General features: G+C 32.3%; 1 protein-coding gene across 1 annotated transcript; it reads left to right on the top strand.

Annotated features, from left to right (window-relative positions):
• The first annotated feature begins 2,710 nt into the window (after positions 1-2,710).
• Gyc88E (Guanylyl cyclase at 88E) lies at positions 2,711-15,735 on the top strand. The gene is made up of 14 exons (XM_018521039.1): positions 2,711-3,032; positions 3,475-3,819; positions 6,968-7,167; positions 7,537-7,750; positions 7,993-8,266; positions 9,212-9,335; positions 10,324-10,465; positions 10,728-10,854; positions 11,089-11,293; positions 11,799-11,945; positions 13,177-13,309; positions 14,083-14,310; positions 14,706-15,044; positions 15,267-15,735. Exons 3-14 carry the CDS (start codon positions 7,000-7,002, stop codon positions 15,680-15,682), a joined length of 2,517 nt encoding a protein of 838 aa, XP_018376541.1. The 5' UTR covers positions 2,711-3,032; positions 3,475-3,819; positions 6,968-6,999; the 3' UTR covers positions 15,683-15,735.
• The last annotated feature ends 661 nt before the right edge of the window (positions 15,736-16,396 follow it).

Here is a 16,396-nt window from a genome sequence, read left to right as displayed (position 1 = left end):
TATATCTGTTATAGTTTAAGAAATATTGACGATGTTACTATTGTCCCGTGTTACTTTTGTCCCCGGTCTCCCCTCCTCTGTAAAAATATATGTATAGTTACGGCAACAATATTCATTGATATTGAACAGCATATCACTATATTAAATAATTACTTAAACCTCATAAAAATAAAATAAACTAATTATATTTTTTTTAGTTCAAACACACACACACAAACACTTTTTTTTATATAAAACACACATTACATCATAGTAACTAATGAATTATTATTGAGGTAACTTAAAAAAAATAGTTTTCAAAATCTTTTCATTAAAGTCGTTTAACCAATGAACAATATTATATATATGTGATCACCAGAGGGACGCAGCGGAATTCAATAAAATTACTTCTAAGAAGAAAACCACTCAGCATACAATAAAAGGCGCAGCATTGAATTCGAACTTGGAAAACAAAAGTAAATGAGAGATCTCGACAGTATATAGTTTTTAATTCTGTACTAAAATTCAGAAACCTTAAAATTCCTAAAAGTTATTTATACGTATAAAAATGTGTAATTATATATCATAAAGTTAAGTAAATAAATTAAATAAACTATATTAACTTATTTATTGTTTTTGTTAGAACTTTGTAATACGTATTAGTTAGTTGAGGCACACAAAGAGAAGCGCAATTGTTATTTGCTATGCGTTATTTATCTTCAAATTTCTAGTTGCTGAGACAACCTTTTTTTCTCAGAGTGGTACTCTTTCTATATATTGAGTCATAATGAAGTAATTTTGAAAATGATACTTTCTCCCTATTATCGTGTTCGTATCATATATCATTCTAAGGTTCTTTGCATCTTGTGTGTAGAATTTTGTTTCTATAACTCGTACGAGGGACTGTCTCTTATATAGATTTGAAAGCTCCGCAACTTAGGAATTTATCTTAAAGATGATTTTATAATTGCGAGCAACGATCATTATTCATAGATACGCGCATTAACGATATATAACTTGACATATTTAAAACTGTTATTCGTTATTCGTAGCATTTCGCACGAATTGGCTCCCGTCCTTTAACGCGTCAACCGTCGTATTTGAGAAAAATTCTGGGTATCGAGAAAATGTGCTACAAAACTTAAACCATAAAACTTTCTGTATGTATCTTCTTATTCTTACCCTTATATTTCCTTATCAAGTTTGTCAATAGACACGATTATATATATATATATAATTTTCCCCTCTACCCAATGTCCAAGTTATTTAATCGTACGGCTAAATAATCATTATCCGAGGTAGACACAATTACGAGTAATTACATAATAATAATTATTCGCTATCGTTTATTCGCAAGTTTAATTCATTTGGCTAATCTCTTATCATATATCTTTTAAGCTACATGATAAAAAAATTTAAAGAATGAGATATATTTGTAATGTTATAACGAAAATGTATAAGATGGAACATTTATTGGAATATTTTTATTATCAGCATGTGAAATTGAAAGACTACCACGCGTATTCTTCTTTCTCAAGCGAGCTCCTCTCTGCGTCGCGTAGACGTAGGCCAGTATAGTCAGATCTTATATTCAAGACCGTCTCAAGTATTTAAGAAGTAACAAACCAATCAGAGGCCGGTATTCATAGTCAGATCTTATATTTAAGACCGTCTTAAGTACAGTCTTAAGATGTCATGAACCAATCAGAGGGCCGCATTAGCGACTTAAGACATTACTTAAGACGGTCTTAAAATAAGAATCGACTATGAATCCCGGCCTCTAGAGGGCTGCATTAGCGTCTTAAGACATTACTTAAGACGGTCTTGAAATAAGAATCGACTATGAATACCGGCCGTAGAGGCACTAGATTCGAGGAGGTATAGGTACTATAGAGGGAGAACCGAGAAATGTGCCGTGTGCGCATACTCTCTCGTGCTCGCAGATTGATCCCGCCGTTCATGACGCCGTTTCTGTCTCTCCACGCACGCACGCACGCACAAGCACGCACGTACGCACGCACGCCCGCACGCGGTAATATCGGTTCCGCGAGGAGTGCCTACTTTGAGTGCACTACTGATAGAGCACATATAGGTCCTAATATGTACTAACGTGTATTGTGTGCTGCAGGCACACCGTACATACCGCAATTCACCCGTGTCATCGTGACGACGTCTTGTGTGACACCTGCCTATCCGGGGCATTCTGCAAAGTCTTATTAATTCGCCTCTCTCGTCGATGCTCAAATCGATAATCGAATAGTACACAGTGCGGTTCGCGCCAACCAATGCAACAATCGAGCGCGCTCAGTGCGCATTCGAAATAAGAGCGGAACTGACGACAACGCGGGAATTATCTCTTCGAATCACTACTTTTACGCGCAGACAGATAGATAAAAATTTTAACAGTTGAATTCCAATGATTTTGCGTGATCGACGCGATTCGTGTGACGTGTGTTCTTGTCTCGTCTTTCGGCAATCGAATCTCGCTTCAATAGTTAGTTCATCTTTTTAGCTTTTTTTTCTCAATTCATTTCAAGCTTTCGAGATATCATCGCGCTCTCGATCTTGTTATTAGTTCGAAGAACTTATACTTTTGAACGGCTTTAGAAATTAGAAAAATATAATCAATGTTGATCGATTTATACAGCTAGAGATGTTTAATCAAATTGTGTTTAACAAAATTAATAATTATATCTACAATCTGTACATTGAAGAACTGATTAGTCGCGAACCAAGAGATAACTAAAAACAGCTCTCTTTTAAAAGTTAAAATCAATTAAACATTCGCAATATCGATTCGCGGTTGTTGTTGATTAAATGCAGAAGCATCATCTCAATCTAATTAACCGTAATAGCTAATCGGCAAGGCGGGGCAATTATAACAACGGGACAGTATTTCATAATCAAGTTGCACGCGAAGCAGGGAGTCCTTAAGGGGGTCTCTTATTAGCTAACAGCTGCGAGAGAAGATCAAGTGGATTGCGCGGCGGACAGGAACGGATCTCCTGATCGGAACGTGGATCTTCAACCGTTTCATTTTATTTTTCAATCGAGTAAATAGTCTGTAGTCTATATAATTAATATAGAGTATAATCCCAAGCAGATATCAATTTCTACATAACAATAGACAATATTTGGGTCAAACTCTCTTGTGCGCGATATTTTTTTCCTGTAATGGTATTGACCCTTTTCGCGTGGCAAAAAGAATCCGTTGAAAGATAAGAATTACAATAATGAATAGGAATGTTATTATCGAACTGAATACTATTGTATTTAAAATCTTATTCAGAAGGATATTGTACGAGTTATGGATTTTCCCATTTTTTTCGTTTACTTTAATCGCGAAATTTATAACGATAGATTATTTAAATAAATTTGAATTTGATTTTTTTTTTAAAGATTCTTCATTTCCCTCTTTTATTTACAAGCCTTAAAAATTCCCAAAATTTCAAATAGATGTAACAGATGCGATTAAAAATCCAGCCCTGATTGCAGGTGCAGGGAAGAGAGGGTGGCAACGGGGGATGGAAAGAGATCATCTATACAGAGCCCAAATAGATTGAGGAAAGAAAATGGAACGATGGAAGAGGAAAGCAGAAATAAGTGGGGAGAAAGACGAGATTGAAAAGTTGCGGAAAGCGGCGGGAGAGTCTATCGAATACGTCTGATTATTCCGTACACGGCACTGTGCCGCGCGAAACATATACGCAAAATTCCGCAAATTGCAAAAGGTGTTATCGAAACATATCACCGATCATCGGTGATCTTTGGTCCTTTTGGTGTCGTTGCATCTTCCAAAAATTCCGTTGTAATCCCGCAGCTGCAAAGGACATTTGAAAGGTTTGTAGAACCTTTGTTTGTTGATCTGCAGTTTAGGCAAGTAATTCACCGTACACCGTTCAAAATATATCTATATTAATCTGTTATCGTAACAAAACGGTTTATACATATACGCTGGATAATAATTAGATAGTTATAATAATAGTGTGATGGGATAAGGAGAAAACTGCGAACGGATATGTTACACATGCGCGCACACGCGAAGAAATGTTGCTGCTGTCGCCTATTATTACAATATATACCACATGCGAGACGACAAACCTTGGCTATCATAACTAATTATTTGTTATCACGATATCGAATCTATTACCGATAGAGAGACATTGCTGACGAGAGTATTCGTAAAAACATGAATGTCCTGTTAAAGCAAAGTTGTCTATAATTTGTAGCGTTTTGTTGCTGTAAAAAAATCATTACTGCTTCCATAAGAGGTCAAATATGAAAATTTACTCATAGAAAAATAATTCGATAGAGAGAGAGAGAGAGAGAGAGAGAGAGAGAGGGAGAGAGAGAGCGCGTATGCAGATTTAACAAAACTATTTTTATTAAGCGTTTGCTATTTACTTATAATAAAGGATGAAATTTGCAATAAGATGAAATGCTTATAGTTTTTATTTTCGCATTATAATATATTGGTGCAGCAAAGATGCATTTTTGATCGAGATAACATCAAAAATAATCATGGCGATATACATATATTTAAAAATTTATATGATAAGGAGTATAAGATGCAATCGGATGCACGAGTGTATATTTCAGGATATTTTTCTAGTGACTTTACGCTCTTGCGAAAGTGCTTCGTATAAATAGCAGCGCAGATGCCTGATATATAAGTATGTGAGAACAGTTCCATACGATATCAATGGAATAAATTGATTGGGGATTTGCACAATCTCCCTAAAATACGCTTTAAATTATATGTACGTGTGTATAAAGACATATCATCGGAAATTGAATATATAATAAGTAAACGTTAAATTTAAGTTATTTGTAACTTCATTTTCATTGACAACACATTAAATATTTTTTATTATTTATTAATGTTTATCAGACGTTTATATATTTTAATACATTATATACGTCGAAATAAGATACAAAATATTTTTTTTTTCATTTTTCGATAGCTTTCTTTATTGATAGGATATTCGAGTACGATTGAAAGAATTTACATGTGTATATAGAAATGGAGAAGTAACGCCAAAGGTTGAAGTCGTACACTGTTAAAAATGTCGTGAAATTTAATATACTTTTAAGGTACATAAATTAAATTAAATTTTATGACTACATTAAATTTTATGTATCTGTAAGTGAAAAGTATATTTGTGTACATGTACATGAAATTTAGTGCACATTTCATAAAATTTTACGATGTTTAGTACATTTTTTATTAAATGTTATGTAGATTTGTATAAAATGTAATGTAAGTAAACGTTAAAGTTAAGTTATTTGTAACTTTATTTTTATTGACAACACATTAAATATTTTTAATGTACCTGCTTGAAATTTCCTTTCATTACACATGTAACTTCATTTTCATTGACCACACATTAAAAATATTTAATGTGTTGTCAATGAAAATGAAGTTACAAATAACTTAAATTTAACGTTTACTTATTGTACATTAAATTTTATACAAATCTACATAAAATTTAATAAAAAATGTACTAAACTTCGTAAAATTTTATGAAACATGCACTAAACTTCATGTACATGTACACAAATATACTTTTCACTTACAGATAAATAAAATTTAATGTAGTCATAAAATTTAATTTAATTTGTGTACCTTAAAAGTACATGACATTTCATGATATTTTTAACAGTGTAATCTTCAAGATAGATGTTAAAAAGGAGAACTGTTTGTTCTTTGTAAATTATTTTATCACATTTTATCGAGCGATTGAAATCTCTCTCTCTCTCTCTCTCTCTCTCTCTCTCTCTCTCTCTCTCTCTCTCTCTCTCTCCCTCCTTCTCTCCCTCCCTCTCTCCCTCTCGCTTCCTCTCAAATATGACAATAGTTATGATCAAACATTATAGTTATCGCGATTCTTACGAGTTCGTTATATTTACGATTTGTTTTTCATTGTTCTGAAAAGTAGTTAGAGTCCTTATAATTCTATATTATAATTATATATTGTTTAAATACTTTGTGAAGAATGTTTTCGGTACGCGAGTTGTCAAAGCCTAAACTTATTAATATTATTGAAACGTCTTAAATAAATCAGCGGCGCAGGGTCATCGATGAGCCGACATACGTGAGTGAAATTATGAACGATCTAATAATAATCGCGCTCTTATCTATATACTAAGTTGATTTGAATTCAAGAGATCGATCCTACACACGAGTCTCATCCTTTTAGTGAGCGAGGTCAATGATCATGGTGATCGAAAATTTATGAAATATCGCCCAAAAATTGATGTACAAAATGTACATGTACATATACCAAGGGTCATGAAAGTATCTCGATATTTATTTAGATGCAGATTTTATAAAGGGCTATATTTTTTACCACGCTACTTTTGGAAAGGGTACATCATTCTAATTGTACATGTACATATACCAAGGGTCATGAAAGTATCTCGATATTTATTTAGATGCAGATTTTATGAAGGGCTATATTTTTTACCACGTTACTTTTGGAAAGGGTACATCATTCTAAAAATGTACACTGTTAGAAATGTTCTTAAATTTCATTAACTTTTAAGTTACACAATTGAATTTAATTTGAATTTAATTTCATGACATTACATTAAATTTAATGTATTTGCAACTAAAAATATATTTATGTACATGTACATAAAATTTAATGTATTTTTCATGAAAATTTATGTAATTTAATGTACTTTTCATAAAATTTTATTAAAAGTACATTAAATTTCATAAATTTAATATACAGGTTCATTACATGTAAGTAACTACTGTAACTAAATTTTCAGTTAAATCATTCATTACTTTTAATTTCGTTCATAACTACGAGCTTCATTTACATGTAAAGGAAGCTCGTGGTTACATTTTTAACAGTGTATTTTAAAAAAATTGTTATGTTGGCAAAAACGCCAATGAGAATTTAACAGATATATTTTAAATACTTTGTGGATGAGGTTCTTGTGCGATAGATGGTATTAGTAAAAAATTGCGTGTTTCCAGTAGATTTGGCTGCAGGATTTGTCTAAAGAAACATGTACGGTCTAATCTTGGAAAATCTAGCCGAATATATAAGGCAGGTTTACGGCGAAGACAGATGGGAAGAGATCCGCAGACAGGCGTCTGTGGACCAGCCGAGCTTTAGTGTTCACCAGGTCTATTCGGAAAACTTGATACCAAGATTAGCGAAAAAAGCAATTCAGGTATGTCTACGATGCACCATTTGCTTCACCGTATCCCTCATACCCAAATTAATTATTCATTTGGAAAAACTGTATGTTTTTTATAACGGCCAAATATAAAATACATCTCAGGAGATATTTAATTTTCAATTTTCGGTATTTATCTTTCGTTGTCTCTAATAATCCAATCGTTAAACTTTCATATTATGTTTGATTACATGGTATAAAGTATCGGTATGAAAACTGAATGCTTAAATCTCGATACAGAATATATCATGCAAAGCATATCATGTATATAATATAAACGTATTTCATTTCATTTTGACAAAAGCGGATAAATGGTTTCATTCGGAGTAGACTGTGAAAAATTTAAGTATACTTACTCTTCAGGTACTTGGTGTAACGGAAAAGGAATTCTTCGATCAAATGGGTGTGCACTTTGTAGGATTTGTCGGACAGTACGGTTACGATCGCGTACTCTCGGTGCTTGGACGGCATGTGAGGGATTTTCTCAATGGTCTAGATAATCTCCACGAATACCTCAAGTTTTCCTATCCGAGAATGCGAGCACCTTCGTTCATCTGCGAAAACGAGACTCGTCAAGGTGAGTTACGGATAAAGCCCGGAAATTTTTCTCAGTGTACTCATCAATTTACATATATTATAATTCACAATAAATAAGATGATTTTTGAACATGGCCGGAGACACTACCGCGTCTCCTGATTTAAAATAAAAAAGGATTTAATTCTCTTTCAGCCTATACGTAATGTTTTAAAAAAAATTATTAAGTTTTGTACATATACATATATATATATTCTATATTTTCATTACGAATGCGTATATAGGGTTGACTCTTCACTATCGAAGCAAACGCCGGGGCTTTGTCTACTATACAATGGGTCAAATAAGGGAAGTCGCTCGGCACTTTTATCATAAGGAGCTGCAGATCGAGCTGGTACGCGAGGAAGTGCTTTTCGATACTGTCCATGTGACCTTTCAACTTACCTTCGACAATCGTGCCTTCACGCTAGCATCACTCGCGATGACCCGTGAGGAGAAACATCTGCCGATCGGGGCGTGCGTGCTTTTTGAGATATTTCCCTTCTGCATCGTTTTCGGGTGCGTGTTAAAATGACTGTGCAAAAATGTTATTAAACAATTAAGAGAGTTAAAGTTTTAATACTAAAAAAAGATTTTGGCGCACAATTCGCAGAATCAGATGTGTATAGAAATTCACACAGTGGCCAATCAGAACTCGCACTGGTAGTAATACTAAAAAAAGATTTTGGCGCACAATTCGCAGAATCAGATGTGTATAGAAATTCACACAGTCGCCAATCAGAACTCGCACTGGTAGTAAGTACACTGTTAGAAATGTTCTTAAATTTCATTAATTTTTAAGTTACACAATTGAATTTAATTTGAATTTAATTTCATGACATTACATTAAATTTAATGTATTTGTAACTAAAAAGTATATTTATGTACATGTACATAAAATTTAATGTATTTTTCATGAAAATTTATGAAATTTAATGTACTTTTCATAAAATTTTATTAAAAGTACATTAAATTTCATAAATTTAATATACAGGTTCATTACATTTAAGTAACTACTGTAACTAAATTTTCAGTTAAATCATTCATTACTTTTAATTTCGTTCATAACCACAAGCTTCATTTACATGTAAAGGAAGCTCGTGGTTACATTTTTAACAGTGTAATACAAAAAGCCGAAATTGTCGACTACCGGCGCGAGTTCTGATTGGCTGCTGCTTTTCCGCTTTCAGCTTTTCCATCAAGGTCCAGGAACGCGCCCTTACATAAAATATCTGTTTTGACGGTTTAAAAATTAAATTTTTTAATTTATACAGTTTTTGTCCTGGTTCAATTTAATAATTGAATGATACAGCGATATAAATGAGAATTAAGCCGTGTAAAATTTAAGAATTCCGTTTTATTATTTTTATTGTGAAAAACTCTGTGCGCGCGCGCATGCGAACTCATCTTTGTGAATAAGACATATACCATATTTATTTGATTAATAAATGTTTTAAATTTCAGATCAGATATGATTGTTAGAAGCATCGGCAATTCACTGATGGTCATATTGCCAGATCTGGTTGGCAAGAAAATTACTTACTTCTTCGATTTGGTTCGACCTCTTATTGCGTTTAAATTTCAATCGGTAAAGAGTAACCCTAAATTTAGCCTATTTTGGTGGCCCGCAAGATTCGAATTGTATATCAAACGATATTATATACATATTACATATATATGCTGGGACAATCCCAGAAAAAATTTAAGTTGAATATAGATATAATTTTGGAGGTGGGATAGTCAAAATAGTTAAGTTTCTAATATTGTCCAAATACAATAGACACAAAAAAAAATTAAAACTTCTTTGATAACAGTGGAAGTTTGACTAAAATCAATCAGAATGATTCTCTGACTATACCGTACTAAAAATCCGACTCCATCACCTTTGTGTGTGTGTGTGTGTGTGTGTGTGGGCGCGCGCGTGTGTGTGTGCTGCTTGATTTTTTAAAAAGATAAAATTTCTCCCAAAAATGTTTTTACTAAATTTCTCAAAAACGGATGTAAATATAAAAATACGTTCGAAGAAAAAATTCAGCAAAAACTTTTTTTAAGGATATTTTTATTCCCTTAAAAATTTAAGCAACAGGGATTGGATTTTTAGTATACAGTAGTACAGAGAATCATTCTGATTAATTTTAATCAAAATCAAACTGTTATTAAACAAGTTTTAACTTTCTTTTTGCGTCTTCTAGCTAATATGTTTGGACAATATTAGGAATTTGGCTACTTCCTCCATATCTCCAAGACTAAAATTTGTGTCTGACAATAAGATTAACGTTTCATCATATACATCATTTGGCATGCAATTCGATTCAAAATTCGACATCCACAATATGAACTAAAAAAACTTATGTTTTTTGTCACTTTGTAATATAAACATAAGAGAAAATTTAGCAAAAAAGAGACAAGAAAATTCACATATTTAAAATAAGTAACAATTATGGTCTAAATCTGTGTTTTTGAGTACTTGATTTGTGTATATTTAAATTTTTTGAACAAATTCTCAAAATTTCCCAAATTTAGGCTGCTAGTATGACTTCAAATCGTTTCCGACTGACTGATTTTGTATGGTTTAGATATTAAACAGAACAAATAACATTTTTGAGCTGGTTACTGTTGAGCCAGTGCTTACGGAACGATTGAATGATCGGCACAGAAACGAAATTCTCTTAAGTGACGAGCTTGAGACAGTAGAAGATAAAACTTTACGATTAAAGGGTACGTTTATATTTACTCGTTAATTTTAAAAGACTTATTATTGATGAGATTACAATAAAAATGTTAGCTATTATGTGAGATATTAACTCATCGATCTTTATTCATCGAAATTAATAATAAGAAATTTTTTCTGTTTTTATTATATAAATTATATGTAGTAATAAAACAGATTTTTACGTCAAAAAAGAAAACACGAGATTATTCGTGGAGACGTAAAAGATTTAAGAGAATACGTCATCCCGGCAAAATCGCATTTTTTCAGGTCAAATGATATATATGGACAATTGGAAAATGATGATGTATCTTGGGACACCTGTCATGCCCGATTTGAACGCTTTAATAGCAACAGGCCTTTATATAAATGATCTCTCGATGCACGATTTTAGCCGGTAAAGAAACCATTGAACCGATGTAGTTTCAAGAAGAAAAAAAATTTTTTATCCATTGTCACGTGATCCGAGTTATCTCATTGTTAGAGAAAACAGTCGTGTAATGTTTGTATTGAAAATTAAAGTTGGAAAAATTATATAATAGTTTTCATCTTTGTGGTGATTGACTATACAGAGTTAAGTTATGTGTCAAACAATCGATAACTATTTTATAGATACTTAATGACTTCATAGGGACCTCATGCTTGCTGGAACCCAACAGTCTGTGGAATTAAAACTGGCCTTAGATCAAGAACAACTCAAGAGTAAAAAATTAGAGGAATCTATGAGGAAACTGGATGAAGAAATGAAGCGTACGGATGAATTATTATATCAAATGATTCCCAAACAGGTCGCAGATCGTTTGAGAAATGGTGAAAGTCCGATTGATACTTGCGAGGTATGGTTAAAAAGAATAAAATAAAAAATTTTTATTTCTTGCTGTTGGCAAGAATGGAATATTTTTTTAACGACTGCGTTCTAAAAAAAATCCTAATTCTTATCGCACAGAAGTGGCGTATTTTCTAAAATGAAAATCATCATAATAATCAATTCTGTTTGTTTGAATAGAAAACGAAATAATAAGTAGGGTAAGATGACGAATTATTAATTTTTCTATGTTGTAATAACAAATGATGAACTGAAATGTTACTGAATTCATTAAACACTTTAAATTTTAAATAATAAGTCATCTCTTGTTTAATTTCAATCAATATGTCTACAAAAGTAGATACATTGTATAATGAGAAGTATATATGTTTTAAATGTACTCATATTGTATGTAATATTTTTGGTATTAGTTTATAAGGAATGATATAATTACAGTAAATACTTTTACTTTCTTTATAAAATAATAGTACAACTTTTTATCAATAAAATTGTCTCAAAATATTTTCTGCTTGCAGATGTTCGATAGTGTATCGATCCTGTTTTCGGATGTAGTGACCTTTACTGAGATCTGCAGTAGAATTTCACCGATGGAAGTCGTGTCAATGTTAAACGCCATGTATTCGTTGTTTGATACTTTAACCGAAAGAAATCGAGTTTACAAGGTATTTTTTATTCATTTCATAGAAGATTATCTCGATTGTTATCTCTCGGGAAGTCTCGTTCAACCTTATAATACGAATCTAATTATCATAGCCTATTATTGCGTTATTCATAAATTTAGCAATAAATGATAAATCACAAATTAACGAAAAAAACTAATAAGTTTTTCAGACTCCTTTAATTAGAACAATTAATAAAATCATGAAATATGTAATACAGGCAATAGGAGTCGACGCTGGTTATCAATTAGCGCAATTTTTCTTAATACTAAAAATGTCAACCTTAACTTTGAACGTTTCATTCAGTGATCACAGAACATAGTTTGCAAAACGATCATGACTTTGATTGGCAAATCGTAGAGATATTGGATGTAGAAAATTATTATAATAAAAGGTTAATATCAGAGATGATGCATATTAATCGACAAACCAATGGGCTGAATCTACAAAATGATACCATTGGTTTAAATCATGCGTACATTGAAATTCTCAATAAACTTTAAGGCCTGTTCGTAATATAATATATGTCATAAACTTGTTTGTCTTCAAATTGACCGCTATGTTTCTTGTTTAGCAATCATTATTTAACCGACTGTCGAAATGACAAGACATATTGTTCTCGCAGTTATTTTTTTTTAAATTTGACGATTATAATTTATAACATATTAACGAGTTACAAAATGTTACATAAGAGAGATTCATTATTCAGTGTAGAAGCGTCGACTGTGTGAGGTGATTAATTTTCAAATTATACATACGATAATTTAATCTTTCATATAATTTTAGCTTGAGTTCTCATTGCCACTCAGCTTTCTAACTTTGTGAGTATGTGACTTACCTTACAACAGTAAACGGTTCAATTTTTGAGATGAAAAACGTTGGAGATATCATTTTGTCATGCAATACTCCAATCGTTGCGCTAGGGTGAAAGATTGCTGATGAAGACTCAAATCATGAGTGGAAACGTTCAAAGTTAAGGTTTACATTTTTAGTATTAAGAAATATTGCGCTAATTGATAACCAGCATCGACTCCTATTGCCTGTATTACATACTTCATGATTTTATTAGCAATAAATATCATTCATTTTATTTGATTTCAATTAATTTGATTTAATTTTCATCAAGTTTAATAAAAAAAAATTGCTAAAATAATTGAATCTTTATTTTAATATATTTTCATGTTTGAAAAAATATTGTTATATCAAATGATTATGGAGTCCTTTTTTATTCAAGGTCGAAACTATCGGTGATGCTTACATGGTAGTCTCAGGTGCGCCAGTAAAAGAAAACGATCATGCAGATCGTGTATGCGATATGGCGCTTGACATGGTAGAAGCAATAACCGACCTCAAAGACCGTTCAACAGGTATATTTTTCAATTTTTCTTAAGGCGTGTTAAGACTAGAGATTGAGATTGGATTGGAATTTAACTAATCACAAGAAAGAAAATCAAACTGATCAAGGTCTGTTTCCACCAACGCAGATTATCTTTAATCTCGGTTCAACTTACTCTTTGTCTTTTTCTAGTTCTAAAGATTAGAAAAAGATGAAGAGTAAGTTGAACCGAGATTAAAGTTAATCTATATTGGTGGAAATGGCACAAGTCTAATAAATTTTGCTTCGATTGGTTAAATTCCAATCCAATCTCAATCTTAATCTCCAGTCTGATCACGCCTTTAGAGCATATTTTTATTTTGTGACTTTCTTTGAATTTCTAATAATTTTGCAACTGACTCTCGATACGAATCCATGAGTCCATACAGTCTTTTAAGGTCTTAGGACATAAAATCATTGTGTGTGTGTGTGTTTATAGTTAATTTCACGCACGCACGCACGCACGTACGCGTAGAAATATAGTGAAATATTTAAAAAACTTTCTTAGAGAGAGAGAGAGAGAGAGAGAGAGAGAGAGAGAGAGAGAGAGAGAGATACCCTTTGAAATTCTAATTTTACAGTTTCTATATCTAGAAAGTAATAAGAAAAATTGTATTATATGATCTTTTTTTTATTCATATCTTTATCAACTTGTTTTAAGATACTATATTATACCTAAATGTGTGTGTAATGCATTTCACTCGCAGTGACGCAGCATAGATTTAACATTACACTATAAAAGCAAATTTATAATTATCTTCACAGGCAACCATCTTCAGATACGCGTTGGCATTCATAGTGGCGCGGTTGTAGCCGGTATCGTTGGCTTAAAGATGCCACGATATTGCCTCTTCGGCGACTCCGTCAATACAGCAGCTCGCATGGAAGCGACAAGTCAAGCCATGCAAATACATATATCTCAATCCACCCAAGAATTGTTATCACCCTCATACAAGGTGAAAGAACGTGAAGAAATCGAGGTCAAAGGAAAGGGTAAGACCATCTTGAATTTTTTATCTTATACACACTATTTTTACGGGAATATTTCTGCGATATTCTTTGTTTGTTAATATTTAATATAGAGAAATAGGCTCGTGTAAACGCTACGCAATTAATTACAATGTCAAAACTTTTTTTATTATAAACGAGCAATAATAGTTAATTGATAAAACTCAAATTTTAATTACATACGTATAACGCTAAAAAACCTTATTCAGTAACGTATGTAATTAAAATTTGAATTTTATTAATTAACTATTATTGCTCGTTTATAATAAAAGCCTTGACATTGTAATTAATTGTGTTAATATTTAATTTTAAGAATTTATTGAGCCATGTCAGAGCCGATAATCGTATTATATTGTATACACCGATATATATTATACTAGGCACAATGAAGACCTATTGGTTGGAAAAGCGAGAACGTCGTTCTGTCACAACTAAGGGTATCACTATACAGGAGCCTCATCAATGGCACACAAAGAGTTTCGAGAAAAGAGTTCCCTCGGTGGGAGCTATAGGTCTGATAAGCACAGGTATGTTCGACAAATCGACTTCGGGAGACGCGCTATCGAGACGTAGAGGCTCGTCGAAGATGTCATCCCCTACGCCGCCGGGATCCTCGGGATTCCTTTCTGAAGAGAGAAGAATATATTCTCCTATCACTTTCCAAGATGTCGCGCTACGATCGATCGCAAATTCACCGACGAAGAATGTGGAAGTACGAGGTGAAATTTTTACATTTCTTTTTTATAATATAGTGTATAGTATATATTACTATATATATAGTATATATTACTATATATAAAAGTATGCCAGTATGACTATAGCTTGGCAAATCGTTAAGTATCGAAAGCTAGAGTGGAAGTAGTTCCAATTTCTCTCGAAGCTTTCTCTAAAGAAGCAGAATATATAATAGAGAAATAAATTTTCTGTTCGTGTGGTTGCAGAATGTCGATCGAATTCTATGGGTGCGGTAGGCACAAGGAGCGCATCAGACATGTTCAGTTCTCTCCTGAACGATACGGAGGAGCACTTTCGACAGCACCGGGATAACTTGTCTCCGCGCGTCGGAGAAAATCAATCAATGAGCGTGCATGTAAAATCAGAAGTGAAGATTAATGCCACTTCATCCTTGTCTTCACAGAGTTCCGAAGAAGAATCGAATTTATCGTTGGATTTCACACTACAAACGCAAAAGGATAATGCAGATGCGAGAATTGGTAACGATAACGAGTGCGCGGCAATCAATAGCGATCTCAACAACTCTCAATTGTTGATGCAACAGGACCAGTGTTGTCCGGGATTTACTATCTCAAAGAGCAACAAAATGCGTCATCAAGGGAATAGCTGTATTATTGTCTAATGCAGAAGTTGAAGATTGTTGCAGATTTAGTAATTTTTTAGATTTCAATGGTAAAATATGTTCCCTTCTTTGATTCCTTCTCTCATTTTCGTATAACACAAAAAATAAACATATTTATATCATTATTTTATATCAATGCTCGGAATTAGTTGCTCATTTCGGGCAGATTCCTGAGGTGACCCCCACTACCACTCGGAACTCGCTAACGTGACGCTGTGCCCCAGGAGCGTCGCGATACGAAAAGTATACTAGGAGCATCTCAATATACTTCCGGCAAATATCATTAAAATATTTTCTTTCCTATGTGATTTTTATTTTAATAAATAATTAAAATAAATTTTTTATTATTAACATATTTTATTATTAACATAAAAATTTTACATCATAAATATTTTACAATGTAAAATATTTATTTTATGTAAAATTTTATTTTATCGAGTCACATATATTTAATCATCCTTTTTTATTTCTTAATGAAGAAAGTCTTTCTTAGCGAAGAAACTATTTGAAAAATGTATCAATAATAGTACTTTCAAGATAACATGGAAAGCCGTTGTCCATATTATAACTATCATATTGTAATTTTTGATTATATATTATTACAGAATATAATATGTTAATAATAAAAGATGTTAATAATAAAAGATTTATTTTAATTATTTATTAAAATAAAAATTACGTAGGAAAGAAAATATTTTAATGATATTTGCCGGA

This window comes from Trachymyrmex cornetzi, unplaced genomic scaffold (assembly GCF_001594075.2).
Source record: "Trachymyrmex cornetzi isolate Tcor2-1 unplaced genomic scaffold, Tcor1.1 scaffold958, whole genome shotgun sequence".
In the NCBI taxonomy this organism is placed as follows: Eukaryota; Metazoa; Arthropoda; class Insecta; order Hymenoptera; family Formicidae; genus Trachymyrmex; species Trachymyrmex cornetzi.
Note: the sequence above shows the minus strand (reverse complement) of the source record. Positions and strands in the feature narration are given on the sequence as shown.